The 23,546-nt window shown below is 44.7% G+C and overlaps 1 protein-coding gene across 1 annotated transcript in view; it reads left to right on the top strand.

Moving 5' to 3' along the window:
• The first annotated feature begins 8,033 nt into the window (after nucleotides 1-8,033).
• Gpr143 (G protein-coupled receptor 143) overlaps nucleotides 8,034-23,546 on the top strand; it is a 26,035-nt gene continuing 10,522 nt past the window's right edge. The window contains exons 1-5 of the mRNA XM_013350615.2: nucleotides 8,034-8,283; nucleotides 10,197-10,306; nucleotides 11,417-11,511; nucleotides 19,649-19,741; nucleotides 22,136-22,245. Coding sequence (XP_013206069.1) covers nucleotides 8,034-8,283; nucleotides 10,197-10,306; nucleotides 11,417-11,511; nucleotides 19,649-19,741; nucleotides 22,136-22,245 — 658 coding nt within the window. The remainder of the gene's footprint in view (nucleotides 8,284-10,196; nucleotides 10,307-11,416; nucleotides 11,512-19,648; nucleotides 19,742-22,135; nucleotides 22,246-23,546) is intronic.

Here is a 23,546-nt window from a genome sequence, read left to right as displayed (position 1 = left end):
ACCACCAGGGAGCGTCCAGGCGTCCCGGCCACCGCCACCACCGTCACCGCCGCCGGCCGCTGCTGGAAGAAGCTTTGCAACTTGCAAAGCGCGACGCGGTCCGGGCCGGGAGGGGCGCAGAGAGGGGGCGGGGAAGGGGGAGGGGCATTCGCGCGCCCGGGAGCTGGGACCCTGGCGGGAGCGCGCACAAAGGGGCTTGCGATCGGACTGCGCTGAAGGTGCAAAGAGGTTTTCCGGGTTCTCCTCCTGTGCGCTCGGCGGATCGTGGTCTAAGCGCGCGCTCCGGGGACTCGGTCGGGCGTGAGATCCCACGGTCCCTCCGCCCAGCTCTGCAGGCGCTGAGAGGCTCAGGGAGGGAAGGAGAGCCGGGTGCAACGCGGAGAGGCTCGGGGAGGGCCGGGCGCAACAGGTGAGGCGGCGGAAGTGTGCATCCCGGACTTAGGCGGGACCTGGAGGCGAGCGCCACCGGAGCAGCTGCCCTCCAGCACCTCCCAACCAGGAGCTGAGTCGGCCCCAGGGCTGCCTCTTTGTAGCCCTTACAGACTGCCGGCGACTTCACAGGGGAAGTTCATTACTTTTTAAATTGTTAACCTATTAATTTTAGAAATTATCTCTCCTCGACATCTCTGTAGCCAAAGATGACTGAATTCCTTCCTAATTCTCTTGCCTGAGTCGCCTAAGTGCTGGGATTACAGATGAGAGCCTCCATGCCTGGTAACACTTTACTGGGTTTCCTACCCGTGAAACAAACCCCCCCTTAGGAGATTCCATGGCTTGCAGAGTAGAAAAAAAGGTTTTTTTTCCATTGATGTTTGTATGTGCAGCTGGAGGCTGTACTTGTTTTCCCAAAGCAGCTTACACACTGGAAAGTGCAGGAGTCTTTTGATACCTAAATTACAAATCTTATCCCCAGTGACACACTTCCAAGACCGAGTATTCAAATATATGAGCCTATGGGAGCCAGTGTCATCAAACCACAGTGTTTTCATAAATCCATCGTTACTGTGTGCAGCCATAGAAATCTCCATTCTTCTCCATCTCTATCTTCTTTTGACATAGAATCTTACACTGGAACTTACTGGGTAGTCCAAGCTGGCAACCAACTCTGGATGCAATCGCTTTTTCCTCTGGGTTGCTGAAATAACAAGAGAGTCCCACCAGTTTCCTTAAAATTTTATGTTCATTATATACTAATTGTCAGGTTACCATCTGCCACTTTAAAGGATCGTACCTTTTTTATTATCAGTTTCTTTACTCTTTTATTTTTGTTTTATGAGACAGTTTTTCTCTGTGTTTCCTTGGCTGTCCTGGAACTCACTCTGTAGACCAGGCTAGCCTCGAACTCACAGAGATCCACCTGTCTCTGTCTCCCAAGTGCTGGGATAAATGGCATGTGCTACCTCTGCTTCCTCCTTAGCATATTTATCAATGCCAGTACAGACAACAGCCTTTCTTCACAGCCACACAATGCACAACAGAGAGCAATGCCTAACAAGAAGACTCTAAAAGAGATTTCAGAAAATACAAACTTGCACCTAAGCTTAAGAAAGAAACTGAAGCCTGGTGGCGATGGTAGCAGCAAATACTCATACACATAAAATAAAAAATAAATCTAATAAGGCAAGGAATGTTGTCATTCATATGGAGATGCCATTCGACGGTAGGAATCATGAATCCTCAATATCAAAATCAGATAAAAGGCAGTATTAACTATTTTCTCTATAACCTACAGAATTCCTACGAATTTAGTGGCAAGACAGCTATCAAAACTAGAGAGTAAGAGGGCTTGCAGTTAAAGGACGACTTTAACAGCGTGAAGTTATCCTTTTGACCATTGTCTCCTTAATCCAGCCTTCTGTAAGCCTTCATTGCAAACATTAGAGTTAATTTAGCTGCAGACCTACCAGTGATGAAACAGAATGCTAAATATCTCCTCATCCACCCAATCAGATCTTGAAAGTATTTCACGTAGAATCATGTGAGTTGCAATAGTTATAGATGTCTGTAAAGAGCTATGCAATGAGCTGAATAGGGTCCATGTAGCCTTCCATGACTGGCACCGTTATTTCACTTTTATAGTCTGTAGATGAGGGACAGTTTTGTGCCAAAATAGAAAGCAGCCATAAGGAAAAACTTCACAGAATGCCTGTCGTGTGTCAGGCACATTGTGCACAAGTCCTCTTAGCAAATACGTAAATATACCTGTCACTGCATTGTACGCATGGAAACACTGAGACCCTTAGAGGCTTTGTCAGGCAAGGACTCTGGAATGAAGGTTGCACGCTGACAAACATGTCCTTCATGGGACAGTAGAGGAGCTCCAGGAACAGAAAACAAATCTTTTCCCGAGTACTATCCATGTTGTTGTTTGAAAGACAAGGGCCCCCAGAGGGAGTGGCACTATCAGAAGGTGTGGCATGTTGAAGTGGGTGTGGCCTTTGGGAAGAAGTATGCCATTCTGAGGGCGGGATTTGAGTTTTTTTTCTCAAGTTTCCGCTCTGTTTACTTCCTGTTGCCCACAAGATGTAAGACTCTCTGCTTTTTCTCCAGCATCATGTCCACTTGAATGACACCATGCTTCCTGCCATGATGATAATGGATTGAACATCTGAAACTGTCAGCGAGCTACCCCAACTAAATGTTTTCTTTATAAGAGTTGCCGTGGTCAGTGTCTCCTCACAGCAATAAAAACTTTATACTCTACAATAGTAATCTACTCATATGTAAGAATTCCATTTCCACAGTCACAGTTACCACGACATCCAAATACACACTATTTCAAGAGACCACATTCATATAACTTTTATTAATATTGTCATAATTGCATTGTATTAGTAGCTGTTAATCTCTTCTTGTGCTTATGTTTTAAACTAAGGTTTATCGCAGGCATTCATGTATAGAAAAAAAATCATCAGGATGATATTCCAGTACTATCTATGATTGCAGGAAGGTACCGCGATATTGGAACGCATAGGACCTGGGCCCATAATTTATTAAATGTCTTGGAAGACGAGACCTTGGGTTTGGGAGTGGCAATGATGACGCTGTAGCCTCAAAATAGTGGCTAAATTCCAGGATGTCGAGCTTCCTTTTTGGCTTGGTTTGGTTTTGTTGAGATGGGGTTTTTCCGTATAACACTGGCTATCTTTGAACTCACTCTGTAGACCGGGCTTGCCTCAAACTCAGAGATCCACCTGCCTCTGCCTCTGCCTCTGCCTCTGGAGTGCTGGGATTAAAGCTGTGAGTCGTGGCCCCAGAGATGACAAGCTTCTTGGCTGAAGAAAGGTGGAGCTCCCATCTGAGCTAGCCAGATTGGGGGGGGGGGGTAGTTTGGAGAGGAGCTCAAAACTTACAGATATTGGGGGGAAAACGAAACACCACCATGCTATAAAGTCCATCCCCAATGGCAATAGACTTTTCACTCCGGTGATGGTGTTATCTCTACTGTGTGTGAAAAGTCCCTGCTGTCATGAAACCATCTTAAGAAGATAACAACACCATTTAAGATCTGTTTTCAAAATCTCTTGGGTGGGGACCATCCTTAAATTGAGGACTCAGCTTCTAAATGGAATTTATCAGAGAGTGGGCAGTGCTAGTGATCAATTGCTGACCCTCCTCTGCATCTCCAAACACTGGCCAGATGAAATCATACCTTTTTCTTTCACTTTTTCATTAAACTCTTACCACCCTTAGCACTCAGATTTCCACTGATAATCTACACAGTCTTTTGCCCCATCTTGAATTTGATATTGTTCATATAGGAAGTCATCCATGTGACTGGATAAAGACCTGAGAATCATCGATAGCTCTATTAAGTAAACAGCAGTTCTAGTGGTGATACACACCCTGGATAATGTTATTATTTAATTAAAGGCTAAATTGCAAAAAATTGATAATATGATTACATGATACTCACAACTGATTTCATGCCTATAATTCCTGTCCTATAGGATCATGAGCCAGGAGTGTTGGTAAAGAGTTCTGGGCTAGCCTAGGCTACATATCCAGAGTACATCTAAAAAAAATGTGAAAAGCTGCATGGACATCCGACAAAGATACAGCATATATCAACCTTTACTGACGAGTAGTTATTTTTCCTTTAAAGCCATCTGAGCCTATACTGATGAAAGCTGACACCCTTCTATCCACAGCTATATGTAGTAACTCTTCTGTTCTGTGCCTGTTATGCCAGTGTCAAATGTATGAAGAGAGATTGATTTTTGCCCAGAGCTCAGTGTCTAGAAAGACAATGGGAAGGACAGAGGATGAATATTCCTTGTCATCCATAGTGACCTCATGTTAGTACTTGGAGGCCTTGCTGATGCAGATTCTGAGTTCACAAGGCCCTCCTAGATGCCCCTTGTCATCCGCACTGCATAGGGCACCTGCAGATACTGCTGTCCCCATAAATGGCCTAATTTCAGCAAGCATGGACCTAGTCTGTGAGCACCCTGAGAACAGAAGGTCCAGAGTGTGCAAAGTTATTCAGAAAGCATGACATACTTGTGTCTGTAGAAATAAATCCGGCCCATGTGGGACCCAAGGATAGATGTTCCTGTGTGTTTTATGTGGCTTTGCTGGTACACCAAGCCCAGACATCAGTCAAGCCTTGGGAGTTTTTCTTCTAACCGTGTCTGTAGTCCTCAGAAAGCAAATCATTATTCCTAACATCAGAGCCCTGGAAGCAGGGCCACCTTGGAGACACTAGCCCCTGAGGAGAGTCAAGGAGCACACCTTTGTTCATATGAGCAGCACACAGAATGCCAGGTAGTTCCTTGGGTTCCAGAGGCTCATGAGAGGTCAACTCTTTGTCTCTTGGTGTCCAGACAGCCTGTTCAACTGCCCAGCTCCAAGATGTGTCAAAGAGATGTGGTGTAGGAGGTCCTTCTGTCTTTGTGTTTCTTTCATTGGTTAATAAAGAAACTGCCTTGGCCTGTTGATAGGGCAGAACTTAGGTAGGCGGGAAGACAGAACTGAATGTTGGGAGAAGGAATGGTGGAGTCAGAGAGACGCCATGGATCCGCCAGAGACAGATGCTGGAAACTTTACCACTGCCATGTGGAGATACACAGATTAATAGAAATAGGTTAAATTAAAATGTAGGAGTTAGCCAATAAGAAGTTAGAGCTAATGGGCCAATCAGTGATTTAATTAATACAGATTCTGTGTGGTTATTTCAGGGCTAAGCTAGCTGGGTGGCTGGGACAAACAAGCAGCCCCTCCTTGCAACAATTGGTACCCAACATGGTCAACTAACTAAAGGTGGTGATCCAATGAAGGAAAAGAGGATTGGTTGCACTGCTTTGGTTTAAGGTCCTAGACTGCAAAAGGAGCAAACAGAATCCTGATTCCATGCCTTCTGCTTTCAAGCTGGTCACTAGAAATAGAGTAGCCCTTCTTTTATTCCCAGACATGAGCATCTGAGCAGAGGCCTGAGGAGAAGACCTAGGACTTTTCATCAGCCTGTGGGTCACCCAAGCTGCTTCTGAACTGCTCTGAGTCCTCTCTGACTCAAGGAGCCTCAGGTTCTCCTGCTCTGCTTAAGGGGAGCAGTGCCCTTCCCTGTCTGTTCAAGAGGCTTCATGACCTTTTTCATCTATACAAGGGGTCCTAAAATATTCTGCCTCTACTCAATGGATCCTGTAACATTTGCCTTGCTCCTAAGAGGTTGAACTGGTGCCTTATATATACTGTATACATCACAGAGAATTAAATTTTGACATGAGCACAATATGTAATTACAGTTACAATTTATAGCTGAACATTTATACAGTATAGGTACTGATTAAATGTGAATTCAATATTAATAAAGTTGAAGATAATTTTGAAATATAGATTGGCATGCCAACGTGGAACTGACTATATCTATGTAAAAGCTGAGAAAGCTTGGAAAGTAATTCTAGATGCAAAAAAAAAACAGAGTTAAGCATGGCTTCTTGGTAGCCAGCATTTTTTTCCTGGAGGGGTCCTGTTTGCTGGTGGTGAGGAGGGGCACCATGGCTCCTTTAAGAGAGGTCTTTCTGATTTAGCATTAGCAACAGAAAACTAATTTTTGCTGAATAACTTTTGTTGTATGTAATCTTGCTATGTTAAAGTTAATTTTTATTTAGATGAAAAAGGGGAAGTGATGTGGGATTTTCCCTGTATGCCATAAATATGTTTTATTGCCATTGGTTAATAAAGAAGCTTCTTCCAGCCGATGGCTTAACAGAATATAGCCAAGCTAGAAAAGATATAGAGAGTAGGCAGAGTCAGAGAGAATCCATGTTGCCGCCACAGGAGACAGATGCCAGATGCTGGACAGAACCTTACCACAAGCCACAACCAAGTGGTGATACACAGATTAATTTAAGATATAAGAGCTAGCTAGAGATAAGCTTAAGCTATTGGCCAAACAGTATTGCAATTAATATAATTTCTGTGTGATTATTTTGGGTCTGTTCAGCTGGAAATGAACAAGCAGCCTCCGTCAACAACAGATATTTTAAAGAAGACTAATATAGCAGTTGGAGAGATGGCTCGGCAGTTAAGAGCACTTCCTGTTCTTCCAGAGGACTGAATTTAGTACCAGTACCCATATGTCAGTTCACAACCATCTGTCACATCGGTCTGATGGATGCCCTCTTCTGGCCTCCATGAGCATGAGGCACACACATGGTGCATAGATATACATGCAGACAAAGCACTCATACACGTAAAAAACAATCTCAATATAATGCATCAATTATTTGTTTTAGTAGAGTTGGTATCATTCCACTGTATGCATGACATAAACAGACACATAAATTAGTTTTTCTAGCATAATAAAAGAGGTTAGAACCCCTGTTCTGGGTCCTGTGGATATTTTCTGCACAGAGCTATTTCCACTTGAAACGTCCCTGCATATGGTTTGGTTATGAAATTTGCAGGATGGAATTTAAGGAAGAGTCCTGGAAGAATACTTTTATTTTTTATTTTTTTTAATTTTGAGACAAGATGACTCTGTATCCCTCTCAGTCGAGAAACTCATTATGCAGACCAGGCTGTCTTTGAACTCCCAGAGATCGGCTTGCCTCTGCCTCTTGAGTTCTGGGATTAAAGGAATGGGCTGCTCACCTGGCTAGACTAAAACTCCACACATGAAGCTCTAACTTGGAAAATTCCCAGCCCTCTGCGAATCACGCTTGTCTTAGCTCACCATTCACAAACATAGGTGTCAGTTAGCCTGGGGTGGCCTCTTTAATACTCTGCAGGCAGAGGCAGTTGGATCTCTGCAGATTTCAGGTCAGCCTGGACTACAGAGTCAAACCTTGTCCCAAAAACATAAAAGAAAACCCCTGAATTTGGTGCTGCGGATTCCTTTAGTTTTATTAGGTATGTCAGGGTGGGTGTTTGTTTATTTGGCTTTTTTTCTTTGAGGGGTGGGTTGGATAGTCTCTCCCTATGTAGCTTTGCTTGGCACAGAATTGCCTATGCCGACCACAATGGATGTGAACTCAGAGAGATGGCCTGCCTCCACCTCCCAAGTGCTGGGATTAAAGACCTCTTTTATGTGAAAGGAAGGTCCCTGTGGGTTTGTTTGATGCAGCAGGACCACAGAGAGAGTACAATGTGGGAGACTGTTTCTGCTTAGGAGAAATGTATTCAGTGGATGAACGTGAGTGTGTTGCCTCTCAGGCATCGCATGAAGATGTCACAGTTACAAACTGTCTGATGAATGGGACAGATCTCTCCAGGTTGGGGGCTGCAGGTTATGGGGAGGGAAGCTACAAGGAAGGCCTGGTGCATAGGGAAATTGCTGACCCCTGCTCACTCCTTGCGCTCCTCCCCCATCCCTCCCTCTGAAGATTCAGCTTTAGCCTCATGAGACCTCGTGGCCTACAAAGACGGAGCCAGGCGCCTTCGCAGCCTAAGGGGCTGGGGTGGGGAAAGAGGCCCAGGCACATGATGCCCAACCTCCCTGGCCACCAGAGCACCTGACCTGCAAAAGCCTTGTGTTTTGCCGAACGGAGCAAGACCAGTTGCAAAAGCCTGAAAACGCCTTGAGTTTTGCAATGGCCTCCCCACGCCTGGGCATCTTCTGCTGTCCCACGAGGGACGCAGCCACGCAGCTGGTGCTGAGCTTCCAACCGCGGGTGTTTCACGCGCTGTGCCTGGGCAGTGGCGCTCTCCGCCTGGTGCTGGGCCTCCTGCAACTTCTGCCTGGACGCAGATCTGTGAGTCACACGGGGCCTGCGACGTCCCCACCAGCCTCGGTCCGCATCCTCCGCGCTGCCACCGCCTGCGACTTTCTGGGCTGCCTGGGTAAGGACGTGCGGCCGGCCCCTTTTAGGGATGGAATACGCAGTTCACGGAGTAGGATGTGCAAAGTTGTGTAGCGGGCTCCTTTAGGGGATGGAATACGCAGAACATAGAATGTGCAAGGTTGTGCAGCCGGCTCCTTTTGGGGATGGAATACGCAGTTCACGGGGTAGACCGTGCAAGGTTGTTAATTCAAAGAGGAGTAACAGTCAACGCCATCCGTGCCCATGTTTTTTCCCCAATGTGCTTATTTGTTGGTTGTTTTGTTTTTCATCTAAAAATTCTATCTTCTGAGCTCTTGTTGAAATCACCAGGGTCCTGTGCTTGCTGGGTCAGAGACCGGCTCTGTCTCCAACCCCTCAGTCTGGTTTTGAACCTCAGGTATACAAAGTTCTATCTGGTGCATGTTTTGTGACACCTAAGAGAGATTCACATGGATCTAATCTACATGGGAAGTAGAAAAAGACAAGATCTCCTGAGTAAATTGGGAGCATGGGGACCATGGGTGAGGGGAGAGGCAGGGAGGAGAGCAGACAGAAATGTAGAGCTCAATAAAAATCAATCAATAAATAAAAATTTAAAAAGAATGACACAACATTTTAAAATGTTTCAGTATCCCAGAGAAGATAAATGGCACGTGATGGCTGCATAAATTTATATAAAGCTGCGTGGGAATGAACACAGCATTTGTTCCTGATCTGAGACCCTCTTAGCTCTGCTAGGGCCAAGTAGAAGGTGGGAAATAGATGCTGTGGTCCACAAAACAACCATGGTTAATGACCTGGCCCTTAACAGAAATGAGTTTGTCGATGTCCTCTTTCAACTAGAGCATAATGCACGTTACTGAACTCCAAACTAGACGTTTTAGTTTATCGGCTTGGTGTGGGAATTGCCCAATATGCATGCAGGTCATCTATAATTATAAAGAAGTATCCTGAATCCCCAGATGCATCCTGCCCGGGTTTGCATATCTTTTCCCTTTTTCCTTCCTCCTGGCTGGGTTAATTAAAAGCAAATCCCAGGCTGGATGAATTTCTGTCTGTCAGGTTCCAATAGAAAGAAAGCACCAAAGCCAAAAAAATTTGTGTAGTGAAGACCTGTTTTATACCATTGCCAACAGTTACAAACATGTGATTATAGACACTGAAGAGTTTGAGTTCCCATGAATACTCTGTAATTCCAAGTCACTTTCTCACATTTGGAGAGCACGACAGGAAAAACCATTTCCTTTCCAGAAGGGATAAATGGTTTTCCGTGCAGGATAACTTGATTCCTTCAGGATGTTCTCAGAATAGGTATCAATAAGAAATTTAGTTCTGTAGCTCAAATAATTAGAAATAAAGACGTACCTAAATATCTTGTTGAGTAGCAAAAGAACATAATCCTTCAAAAAAATCTGGTAGATGAGGTTGTAGACATGAGACTGAAGTACTTTTCAGAAAAGCTGTTCTAATTTATTAGTGGTGGCTTGATAATTAGAAGATTTGGCTTAAGAGTTCAGGGACCACACTAATTCTTCCGTGCATGTGTGGAGTAGTTTGTTACATGGTACACATGCATTTTCCCAGGTCCTTATATGATGAGTAACAAGAATATTAAAAGTACAAGTGAAAATCACAGATCTTCCAGTGGTGCTGTGATTCCCAATCACCAAACAAAACAGGAACAATGTTGTTCCTGCTTATAACATGAACAGACGCTGAAGTGCCTGGGACAACTCTCACAATAACAACGATCTTGGTTGCTCAGCCTTCAGTTTCCTTGTTATGGTTGCACACCAATATGTCTGCTTTTCTCTTTCATCTTTCTCTCTTTCCTTTCTTTGTTCCCTTTTTTTATACCCCCTCTAAAACAACCAGCTTGTTGCAGTTTTGAATTAAAATCAATAAAGCTTTTACTTTCTAATTCTCATCCAGGAATTGTTATCAGGTCCACGGTATGGGTAGCCTACCCAGATTTCATTGAAAACGTCTCTGGTGTGAATAGAACTGACATGTGGCCTGCTGCTTTCTGTGTGGGGAGTGCAGTAAGTCACCTCCCTTTGTTCACCCTCCTCCTTCTGCTCCTGCTGCATGATGGTTTTCACACACGCACGTGTGCATGTGAACACACGCACACACGCGCACATGCCTCCCTCTGCTCACCCTCCTCCTGCTCCTGCTGTATGATAGTCTTCAAAGTCAGCAGAACAAACACTGGGAATTGTGGTGAATGCAACTCTCAGGTCACACCCTGGACCTGAGGACCAGGAGTCAGTGTGAGGTCAAATCTACTTGGGGTGTAGATGAATACACAAGTCTGAGAATGAACCATCTAGTGTTTCAGCCTTCACCTTACACACACACACACACACACATGCGGGCATGCGTACACGTGTGCACGCACACACGCACACTCACACTTTTTCCATAATGTGTACGCAGCCCCAATCAAAGTCAGCTATAGAGAAAGACAGAAAGATTGAATGTGGTTTTCTAAAGGAAATATACTTACATGAAATATTCCACATGAAATTTTTGTATAAGTAAAACATGCAGTAAACACATAGATTACACAAAGAGAAACACACTAAGCTTCTGGCACTGCCATCCCTTCACAGGAATGATGTGGAGAAGGTAAGAATGCCATGTGGAAGTCTCTGTTCCTCGGTAGAATTTCCAGCTTATTTCCATTTCTACTCTATGATTCCCTAGCTGCACTCCAACAATGCCTCTGTCTCAGTGAACATGTGCCTTGTCTTAAGCACACCAGAGACAGAGTTCCCGTGTCAAATCTAACTCTATTGACAAAGGACACACACATACATGTCAAATCTAACTCTATAGACAGAGGATACACAGAGTTCCCATGTCAAATTTAACTACATAGACAGAGGATGAACCTACATGTCAAATCTAACTCTATAGACAGAGTATACACAGAGTTCCTGTGTCAAATCTAACTATACTGACAGAGGACACATGCATACACAGACACCACCTGGCCACAGCCATCGTGTGCTTCAGAGAATGTGTTCACGTGGGATGGCTCACCAATGCCGTCAGACAGAGCCGTGTCTGCCCCTCATTGCAGGTGTGAGTTGCAGGCCTTATGCATGCTGCTAGAATTGTTAATGCTGAGCTCCTCTTGGTTACAGATGTGGGTCCAGCTGTTGTACGGCGCCTGCCTCTGGTGGCTCTTCTGCTATGCAGTCGATGTGTACCTGGTGATCAGGAGATCGGCGGGACTGAGGTATTTATGACTGGGAACACGGACAGGGATGTCTTTCCTGTTTCTGTGAGGGAAAGTCGGACATGCTGTTGGGCATTCAAAGGTTCTTGGTGGTGCGGTTCGTGCCATATATCACCTGCCAATTGGATTTCTATCCAGAAATATTTATGCTTGCTCATTTTTATAGTGACATTTCTTTCAGACACCTGGTTCCACTATGCAATTCAGGCTGCCCCTGAACCTAGGATCCTCCTGCCTCCGTTTCCTGAGTGCTCAGATGAAAAGGATTTGCCACTATTCCCAGCTGACAGCTCATTTCTATAAGATACCAATGGTAAATTCAAAGCATCAAGATTCTTCCAAACTTGCAAACAAGTAACTTTGGAAATTAAAGAGTTAGAGGCTGTTGGTAAGTTCAAGTGAAAAGCGTATGTGTTCAAAACCCTGGGTTCAATTCCAGTGGCCACATCAAAATCCAAAAACCTAAAAGCAGTATACAATGTTCTGCCTGCATGTATGTCTGCAGGGCAGAAGAGGACACCAGATCTCATTACAGAGGGTTATGAGCCACCATGTGGTTGCTGGGAATTGAACTCAGGACCTTTGGAAGAGCAGCCTGTGCTCTTAACCACTGAGCCATCTCTCCAGTCAGAATCAGGCATTTGGAAGTGAGCACTGTGTAAGAGCCTCTCACTCTGTCATCCTGCACTGCTTTTAATGCTCTGTTTATCATCCGGGCTCCCACCCTGTCCCCTGCTCCTCAGGGGCTTCAGTATTAATTCTAAGGTCAACATTCATTTTAGCAGGCAGGATGATGGCAATGCCAGCATCTAGAAAGTTTTGGAAAGTGCATGGCTTCTGAGGATGTGAGATCACATGGAAAGTTAATACATGGGCCGTGAAGCGCCAGAAGCTTTTTAAAGGCAGGAGTGTGGGCAAGTATCAAGCGTGGAGATATGTGCCTGTCCCTCTGCACGTATGTGACAGTTGCATAGCTTGTCTTTTCGCAGGACCCCTAACAGTGGCAGCAGGAGCTGCCTCTGACTCTGGTGCCTGCTTCCCTGGCCTTTTCCTCCTGCTGGGTTGCCTCATTCAGTTTCAATAGGAGAGGAGGTGCCTAGTGCCTAGTCTCAGTATAACTGTCTGATGTCCATGGGAGGTGGGCCTTTTTCTGAAGGGAACCTGAAGAGGTGAGAGGAGGGACTGGAAGGAGAAGAAGCAGGGGAAAGGGCTGGGATGTGAAAGCAAAACAAAATAGATAAATACAAAAAATAGTAAGACTTTGAAGAAAAAAGTTAATGTGCCTGTGTGAAACAGAGGGAGCTCCCCATCCTAGAGACGCCAGGCATACAGCAGAAGTCACAAAATGCTCAGTTTCCGTGGAGACCAAGTCTCACCCTAGAGAGACTGAGGCGGGTATTAAATTCCAGGGCAGGGGCACAACTTGGCAAACAAGGTTGGTAAATGTCACATGTCCTTTGAGATCTGGTAAGCACCCATCCGCTTTCTTTGGCAGAGCAGAGTCCTTTCCCCCTTTAATTCCCATGCCCAGAAATATTATTAAGATAGACTTGAAGTTTAAATTTTAGCTTTCACTGTAGCTCCTGCTCTAGTGAAGAATATTGAGGTTTCAAAACAATATTACACAGGGCTTGACATCTTGAAAAAGACCTTGAACTAAACGTATGATGCATCGTAAGAAAATGACAGTATGGTTCTCCTCAGAGTCATCTCAAGCACCCCAGAGACAGGGGCGGGAAGATCTGGAGTTGGAGGTTAACTCAGGCTGAATAATGGGACCCTGTTGCAAAAAGAGATGAAAGTGTGGACATCAGAAGCCATAAGATCTCTGGCAGGCCACAAAAGTGGCTGGTCCTGGGCACAGGGTGAGAGGCAGAGACATGGATGGGAACAGCCATGCAGAGTGAGGTTGGATATTTATTTAGTGGGATATGGAGGGGAGAAGGGGAGAAGGGAGAAGAGCAGAGAGGCAGAGAGAGAGGGGGGAGGGAAGAGAGGGAGTGAGACAGGGGAACAGAGAGAGAGAGAGAGAGAGAGAGAGAGAGAGAGAGAGAGAGAGAGAGAAGAGGGAGCAAGACAAGGGAACACGGAGAGAGAGGGAGAGAGACAGGTGTTGTGTGGAGGAGCGGCGGGCTGCGTCCCCAGCACCCGACCACCCACATGGCTAGCTTATGCCCTGAAATAATTACACAGAAACTGTATTCTTTAAACACTGCTTGGCCCATTAGTTTTAACCTCTTATTGGCTAACTCTTACATATTGATCTAACCCATTTCTAATATTCTGTGTAGCACCATGAGCTAGCTTACCAGGAAAGATCTTAACCTGTGTCTGTCTGGAGTGAGTGGGAGAATCATGGTGACTGCCTGACTCGGCTTCTTTCTCCCAGAATTCTGTTCTGTCTACTCCACCCACCTAAGGGCTGGCCTATCAAAGGCCAAGCAGTTTCTTTTTTTTTCTCCTGAGGACATCTCTTTATTTCTTTTTTTTTGTTTTTTTAAATTTATTTATTTATTAAGGATTTCTGCCTCCTCCCCGCCACCGCGTCCCATTTCCCTCCCCTCCCCCGATCAAGTTCCCCTCCCTCATCAGCTCGAAGAGCAATCAGGGTTCCCTGACCTGTGGGAAGCCCAAGGACCACCCACCTCTATCCAGGTCTAGTAAGGTGAGCATCCAAACTGCCTAGGCTCCCCCAAAGCCAGTACATGCAATAGTATAAAAAACCCACTGCCATTGTTCTTGAGTTCTCAGTAGTCCTCATTGTCCGCTATGTTTAGCTAGTCTGCTTTTATCCCATGCTTTTTCAGACCCAGGCCAGCTGGCCTTAGTGGGTTCCTGATAGAACATCCCCATTGTCTCAGTGTATGGGTGCACCCCTCGTGGTCCTGCGTTCCTTGCTCGTGCTCCCTCTCCTTCTGCTCCTGATTTGGTCCTTGAGATTTCTGTCTGGTGCTCCAATGTGGGTCTCTGTCTTTGTCTCCTTTCATCGCCTAATGAAGGTTAATATTCAGGAGGATGCCTATATGTTTGTCTTTGCATTCACCTTCTTATTTAGCTTCTCTAGGAACATGAATTATAAGCTCAATGTACTTTATTTATGGCTAGAAACCAAATATGAGTGAGTACATCCCATGTTCCTCTTTTTGGGTCTGACTTACCTCACTCAGGATAGTGTTTTCTATTTCCATCCATTTGTATGCAAAATTCAAGAAGCCCTTGTTTTTTACTGCTGAGTAGTACTCTAATATGTATATATTCCATACTTTCTTTATCCATTCTTCCATTGAAGGGCATCTAGGTTGTTTCCAGGTTCTGGCTATTACAAATAATGCTGCTATGAACATAGTTGAGCATATACTTTTGTTGTAGGATAGGGCCTCTCTTGGGTATATTCCCAAGAGTGGTATTGCTGGATCCAGGGGTAGGTTGATCCCGAATTTCCTGAGAAACTGCCACACTGCTTTCCAGAGTGCTTGCACGAGTTTGCATTCCCACCAGCAATGGGTGAGTGTACCCCTTTCTCCACAACCTCTCCAGCAAAGGCTATCATTGGTGTTTTTCATTTTAGCCATTCTGACAGGTGTAAGATTGTATCTTAAAGTTGTCTTGATTTGCATTTCCCTGATCGCTAAGGAAGTTGAGCATGACCTTAAGTGTCTTTTGGCCATTTGAACTTCTTCCATTGAGAATTCTCTGTTCAGCTCAGTGCCCCATTTTATAATTGGGTTGATTAGCCTTTTACGGTCTAGTTTCTTGAGTTCTTTATATATTTTGGAGATCAGACCTTTGTCAGTTGTGGGGTTGCCAGGCAGTTTCTTTATTAATTAACCAATAAAAGCAACAGATAAGACAGATGAACCTCCTCCATCAGACAGGAGAGGGAGAAAGAGGGGAACACACACACACAGAGGGAGAGAAGGAGGGAGAGGAGAGGGAGAAAGACAGGGAACACAGAGAGAGGGAGGGAGAGAGAGAGGAGAGGGAGAAAGAGGGGGACACAGAGGAGGGAGGGAGAGAGAGAGGAGAGGGAGAAAGAGAGGGGAACATATACACAGAGAGAAGAGAGAGAGAGAGAGAGAGAGGAGAGGGAGAAAGACAGGGGAACACACACACAGAGGGGAGAGGGATAAAGACAGGAACACAGAGACAAAAAGAGACAGAGAGAGGGAGGGGAAGGGGGAGAAATGGGGAGAAGGGAGAGAGCTGGAAAAGAAGAGGCTGGGGCCAACAGGAAGGAAGGACAGACAGGCATTGAGTGGGTGGGGCTTGTCTCTTACAGGGATAGGACAAACCATTACAGTTGGGAACCATGAAGCATTCAGATAAAGGTATGCAGGTGTTTACTTATGGTCTGACTGCCACGAGTCGACACAGAGTGAGGGTGCAGGTTCATAGTCTGGTTGGGTTTCAGAAGGCGTCTGTTATTAACACGGCCGTTTCCTGTATCCTGTAGCCTAGATGTGGCTGTTGTGGCACACAGAAGGAAGAACCATTGCCCAGGTTTCAGTGACCTCCAGCCTTGGATTTGGCTAGTCTTGCCTCCTGGACTGGACTCCTTGCTCTGTCAATACAGCTGCTGTGGCCCCAAATGAGGGGAGGGTGTGGTGGAATTTGCATATTCTGCTGTCATCAATAACACAGCTCCTGCAGAGGGCCACTCCAGGGTAGCAGAGTCTGCGCATAACTTAGATCTCTGGCAATGTTCACATCACAGACAGGATCCCTCAGATCTCTGGCAATGCTCACACCACAGACAGCCCCCGCCCTGCAGCTTCCTGCCCCTGTGAGGCCGGAGAGGGATACTCCAGGAACTGGTTACAATGGGGGAGGCAAAATATGCTGGAGTCATTTCCTTGTGCTCTCCCAGCAGTTGGAACAAAGTGGTTTTTCTCTGGAAGCTTTGTGTGCGAGCCTCTGCTTCTTTTCCTGCTTAGTTTCTTGCTCTGATCCATGAGCATGACTTCTGCTCATACAGCTGCTCTTCAAAGTCAGAATCCCCACTGGACATGGCTGCCATTTGCTAGGTATCTTGCTGAATCTCGCATGACAGCTAGTGTCTGTGACTGCTGGAGCCCAGCCTGCCCACCCGATCACAAAGAAGCATCTGTTTGAATGCTCTCCACTGTTCCATGGGATGAGCTGGCTCCACTGGCTCTACGGAGTTACCAGAGATACAGGCAGTATTTGAAGGCCACGTCCTCCAATCCAGAGAATTAGACCAGAAGGGTGGACTGGGTGGGTACCTGCAAAAGATAAAGGAGGGATATGGCTGGAATGTGAGCTATGCAGGGAATGGGGAGTGCAGAGGAGGGAGGAAGAAAAGAAAAGCCTCAGGTTTGCCAGCAGAATTTGAGATGTCTAACCAGGTCCTGAGACACCGAGTCTCTTTTGAGCCTTCAGATTACACTCTTTGTCTGATTTCCACCCAAGATATCCATCCCCCTTTTATTTATTAGTTATTTTTAATTATGTGTATATTTGTGTGCCTGTGTGTGGGCTTATGAGCAGGTACCTGAAGAAGCTAGAAGAGGGTATTTACCTGGATCCCCAAGAGCTAGAGCTAGAGACATTTGTGAAGCTGCCTGACAAGGCTACTGGGAACTGTACTCAGGTCCTCTGTGAGAGTGGTATAGTGCTCTTAACTGAAGCATCTCTCTAGCTTCTCACACTTTAAAACAGAGCCTTTTTTTCCTAGATTTTAGTGTTTTAAACCTTAACACTTACCTTTTTGCATTTTGAATTTATTTCCAGAGTTTTTCTGTGTATCCCTGGTTATTATAGAGCTCACCTTACTCTGTAAACCAGGCTGGCCTCAAACTCACAGAGCTCTGTTGGCCTCTGCCTCCTGAGTGCTGAGATTAAAGGTTTGTGCCATCACTGCTTGACTGATCTATCTATCTATCTATCTATCTATCTATCTATCTATCTACCTACCTACCTATCTATCTATCTACCTACCTACCTATCTATCTATCTATCTATCTATCTATCATCTATTTACCTAATCTATCATCTACCTATCCTCTATCTATCATTTATCGATCTATCATTTATCGTCTCTTTCTATCATCTATCTATCTATCTATCTATCTATCTATCTATCTATCTATCTATCTATCTATCTATCATCTATCTACCCATCAGTTTTTGAGACAGGGGTATAGCTATGTGTATTCTAGCCCAAAATTCCTGTATTTTTATGACTTCCTATTGGGCCACCCTGGTAATCTAAGATGAGCTCACCTCAACAATCCTTAATCACATCTGTGGACTTTCCTGCCATATTGTATTCCAGGTTCTAGAAATCAGGACATGGACATCATTGAGACCTTGTTCTGGCTACCACACCGTTTAGCTACTTAACTTATACACTTAGCCTTCTACTTTGGATGATCACAGTTCTGAACTCGATTTCCCAGCCTCTGTTCCTATTTCCCTATTTAGTGCTTAGGGGGTACAATTACTTGCATGATTCTTATGAGGATTTGATATGACAACCACTTGAAATTGTGAAATTCAGAAAAGTGACTTGTGTTGTTCTTGGTATTTTCTGTGTCTACAGCTTTTGCTCCATAAACGTTTGGCCACTGAAAGTTGCAAGTGATTTCACTGTGCCATATATGGTCACCATAATGGATTACCACAGGGTCAGAGCAACGGGGCCAACTAATCACACATTGAAATTGATCACTTTTCAGAAGGCTCCACTTTTTGTCACTTCCCCATTAGAATTTCCTGATGACATTCAAATCACAACAGGCGAGAACTGAACACTGCTTTCTCAGGATATCTACATATGGGATTGTTTCTCTTTTTTTTATTATTAAGATTGAGTCTCAGAAGTAGCAGCCACCACCCCCCCCATTAGGACGGTTGTCATCAGAACTGGAATTATGTAATGGTGTGTATCTGTAGTTGCAGCTACTTTGTAGGTTCAAACAGGACAAGTACTTGAGCTCAGGAGTTCAAAGCCACTCTGGACAACAAGGTGAACTCCCACTTAGTTTTTTTTTAAACACACACACCCCAAAACCAAGGAAAGAAGAAAAAGTGGTGTTCACTGTTGTCAGAGACAAAGAGAATTTGGTTCATTCAAAATTTAAATAGGAAGGGGTTGGGGTACAGGTTAGTCATAGAGCAACTGACTGCTGTCTATGAAGATGTACATTGGCTTAACATGGACATACCATTTAACCCAGCAATTTCACACACACACACACCACACACATGCACACATACCATGCACATGCACACCACACACGCACACCACACACACACCATACACACACCACGCACACACACACCACACACACTTGCACACCACACATATACACACACATACAACATACACACGCATACCACACACACACATGCACACCACACATATACACACACATGCACACCACACACACACGCACCACACACACATATACAACATACACACGCATACCACACACACACTCATGTACACACACACACCACACACACAAACCACACACGCACACCACACATGCACAGTACACACATGCATACCACACACACCCCAAAGAATTGAAAATAGGATCTCAGATAACTGTATATACATGTTCACAACAGTACTACTCATAGTAGCCAAATGATAGAAACAATCTAAATTTCTATTTGAAGGAGCATAATGGGGCTTGTCCATATGACGGTTTATTGCACAACCATGAAAAACTCGCTAAGTGAAAAATACTATATGCAAAGCCATTCAGTTTATTAGCATCTGTGTGAATATCCAGAACAGACAACTCCACAGAATAAGGCGTATAGGTGGCTCTCAGAGCCAGCAAGAATGGTAGTGACTACTAACAGGAACAAATTCTTCTTTTGTGCTGATCAAAATGTCCTGGAATTAGTTAGTAGTGATGGCTGAACAACACTGCGCATGTGCAAAGCATCTCTGAACTTCTCACTTTCAAATAACAAATTTTATGTGATGTGAATTTCACCTCATCTGAAAATACAACAATGTAAACCCAACAACCTCCTCACCGACAGCACGAGAAACTCTTGGCAGGAAACCCTTCATGGCACAGAAGTCGATCTGGTCCTTTCCGTTGGGCAGGCATGTGGCCATCTAATCTGTGGCGACCTCTCTTCTGTTCTCTCCTAGCACCATGATGCTCTACCACATTATGGCCTGGGGCCTGGCTGTGCTGCTCTGCGTGGAGGGGGCAGTCATGCTCTACTACCCGTCTGTGTCCAGGTAAGCCCGGTCACCCCGTAATGTAGTGCTCAGATCCCTGGTCTACTGCATGTCTCTAACATGGAATGAAAAGCTGGATAGATGAATCCCACTGGAAAAGAATGAGGGACGGTAACTCAGTGGTAGAGAATTTTTCAGCACGCTTAAGGCATTGAGATCCACCCCTCCCTGCGAACAGAGCTATTTATAAAACCTCAGGGCCTGAGGATGACCACTGTAAATTTAAGAAGAAAACAGAGAGGTAGACAGTATCTCTGTGATTTTAGGAATGTGTCTACCGGGGCTCAGCACAGCAGAGCCCTCCTGGTCAATCCTACCCTTTGCCTGTGTTTGTTAATAAAGTTTTAGCGGAGCACACACTTGTTTGTGTGTGGACCGCTGCCACCTTTGCTTGACAGACATAGGATTCAGAGCTACCACAGAGACCACGAAGCTGAAATATACGAATCATCTGCTTCTGTACGGGAGAAGTTTGCTGACCCATAGTGCAGAACGTTTTTGACGACTCTCAGTTTTTTTGTTAGATGTCTGTCTCCATTTTGGTATTGCGTTGTCTAGGAATTACTTTTCTGTGGCTGTGAATAAATACCGTGACTCAAGGTAACTTAACGAAGAGAGAGTTTATTTGGGCTTACACTTCCAGAGAGATGAAAAGTCCATTGTGACAGGGAGGCATGGCAGCAAGCGGTAGCCATAATTACATGATCAGGAAGCTGAGAGATCATGTCTTTGACCACAAACACAGAACAAAGACAGTGAACTGAAGGCCTCTTCAAATATCTGAGCCTGTTGGGGACATTCCTCATTTCAACAATTGCAACCTGCCAACCAGGGATCTTCTCAGGGAGCTCTGTGCAGGCACGCTCTATATTTTGCTTTCTGGAAAGCTTATAAAGAACAGACAACAGTGTTACCACTATCACAGTAGAGCACGCTTAACTGGAAAGCTCCTTCTTTTCTCCCTTTCTTTTCTTGTGTCCTCCCCTCTGGGACCTGGAAATTCCCAGAAAAAAATTGAGTCCAAGACTTCCATTGATTCGGGGCTCACAAGGAGGCCCCGGGTGCTCAAATGCCTTTAATTGAGCTTGGATTTAAGTCTCGATGTGTGATTATCTCTTAGTCCTGTGCTACCCATTTTCTGGAACCCTGGGTGTTCTTTATGTATATCCTCACTCTCATTTCAACAATTGCAACCTGCCAACCAGGGATCTTCTCAGGGAGCTCTGTCATTTTCTCTCTGCCTTTCTGTCAGAATTACTCTTCTCTGCCTTCTCATGTCCCTGGAATTTTTCCAGACCACACTGATCCTTCATAACTGAAGAAGAACATTATTTCTGTTAGAAAGAGTCATCATAGCGGCTCGTTGGCCTCTTTGTACCTGAACTGTTCCATGGCCTGCTTGGCCTTTGTTTATTAATTCACAGCCATTTTTCTCCTCTTAAATCATATGTGTTTTAGTTGATAGTTCTTAATGTTTTTAATTAAAAAATAATTTATTTATACCAGTGTTTTGCCTGCATGTATGTATGTGTATCATGTGCGTGCCTGGTGCTGGAGGAGGTCTGAAGAGGGGACAGGAACTCTGATGATTATGGTGTGTGGGTGCTGAGACTGACCCCAGGTCCTCGGCAAGAACAGCAAGTGCCGTCAACCTTTGAGCCATTCCTCAGTTCCAGATCCTATATTTGCCAGATGCGTGCATGACCTTTCACTGCATTCTAAGGTGACCAATGATTTTCATGATTAATCTGTAGAAATCCTCATTAGTTGCCCTAAAAACAACTGCTGAGACTTCGTTATTCATGATAACGACATTTCATTTTAAATCTTTTTTGGAGGCAGGGTCTCTCTATTCTATAGCTCTGGCTGCCCTGGAACTCACTGTGTAGACCAGAATGGCCTCAAACACAGAGACGCCACTGCTTTCCTCTTCTGAGTGCTGGGATTAAAGGCGAGTGCCACCACACCCAGCTTTTTTCACATCTTAAACTTCTACCTTCTGAGTTGCTCAAGGAGAGGAAGTGGATCGTATTCAAGTTCCTAGGCAAGGCCACATAGCAAGTACTCAAAGTCCAGTATTAAAATGGGTGTCTTTGTCTCCCCTTCTACTTGGACTCTGTGTGTGTGTGTGTGTGTGTGTGTGTGTGTGTGTGTGTGTGTGTATGAGTGTGTTTTCTTGAAGAGACTCAAAGCAGAGAATCCACCACTCCGGAAGACTTTTTCCATCCTATACTTTCCCAGAAGGCCTTTAAAAGGTTCCCCCAGTGAAATGCTCTATCACTCCTCCCATATGTGAGACAGGAACATGACCTCTTATCTCAGTTTCCAGGGAAGTGGGCCATCTCAGCTAAAGCTTTTCTTTAAAGGAGAATGTTTCGGTATTCCTCTTTTCAGGTGTGAGAGGGGCCTGGACCATGCCATCCCCCACTATGTCACCACATACTTGCCACTACTGCTTGTCCTTGTGGCCAACCCCATCCTGTTTCACAAGACAGTGACTGCAGGTAAATCTTGCAGGGGGCGGGGTTACTCTTGTTATATGAACACTGAGTACATTTGCAAGCCTTGGAACTCACAGAAAAAACAGCTGTTCCTTCTGCAGTGACACAGGACAACTGAACTTATCATTTTTTTCAAGACATGAATGGAATAGTTGGATAAAACGATCATGTTTAATAAGTGAAAATGTGAAAGTCTACTTTACCTACACAGGGTTTTTGCTGGTATTTGCTCAGCTAAAGATCATCGGTTTTGGTTGAGGCTTCACTTCTGTGCTGGGCTCCTCCAGAGTCTGCCTTTAGTCTGCAGGGCCTGAAGGGGATTTTATAAAACTGTAGAGGCCACTTTGGTAGAGGAAGAGACAGATAAGAGAAGGGATGAGGTTTGGATTCAGAGTCAGGTCATCCCTAGGCAGTCACTTGACCTATGCATTTTTCCACAAGGACAGGAAACAGAAGTGCAACACAGGAAACAAGTCCATTGCAATGGTAAAAACTGAATGAGGGGAAGATAGTGAGTCGGCAAAGGGATAATCTCTTACAGCTAGGACTAGGGGCCTGCGTCTCATCCCTTCCACCTCCTCAAGTGACCATGGCTCGGAGTGAGTGTCCATTGGTATCCATGTTTCTGTGCCTCTCTTGGGTAGAATGTGAGTTAAGGTATTTGCACATTGGCCTTCACAGAAAGGTCATTTAAGAGTCAGGAGTTGTTGTGAGAAACTTCTAAAGAGTGTTTAAAGTTTCTATCACTAGTGATAAACTGTTGACATGTTTGATGCATCTTTTCCTATCTGCTTTTAAATATAGTACATTAAATATTTTACTTTCTATGCTATAGTCTCAACTGTTGGTTGAACTGAAAAATATTTATTTATTTACTATATTTATGTGTGTATGCCTACCTGAGTTTATGTGCATCACATGCATATCGAGGCCAAAAGAGGGCATTCGGTTCTCTGATGGGTGTGAGCTCCCATGTGGTTACTGGGAACCAAACTCCAGTCTTCTGCAAGGACAGAAAGTGTTTTTAATCATAGAGGCATCTCTCTGGCCCTTGTTTGTAGAATAAAAAAATTAAAAGTCTATTATTATTCCGGACACAGAAAGACAATTATCACATGTACTCACTCATATGTGGTTTTTAAACATAAAACAAAGAAAGCCAGTCCACAAATCACAATCGCAGAGAACCTAGACAACAATGAGGACCCTAAGAGAGATATACATGGATCTAATCTACATGGGAAGTAGAAAAAGACAAGATCTCCTGAGTAAATTGGGACCATGGAGACCATGGAGGGTTGAAG

This window comes from Microtus ochrogaster, chromosome X (genome assembly GCF_000317375.1).
Source record: "Microtus ochrogaster isolate Prairie Vole_2 chromosome X, MicOch1.0, whole genome shotgun sequence".
Taxonomy (NCBI): Eukaryota; Metazoa; Chordata; class Mammalia; order Rodentia; family Cricetidae; genus Microtus; species Microtus ochrogaster.
This window is presented reverse-complemented; position numbering and strand designations above follow the sequence as displayed.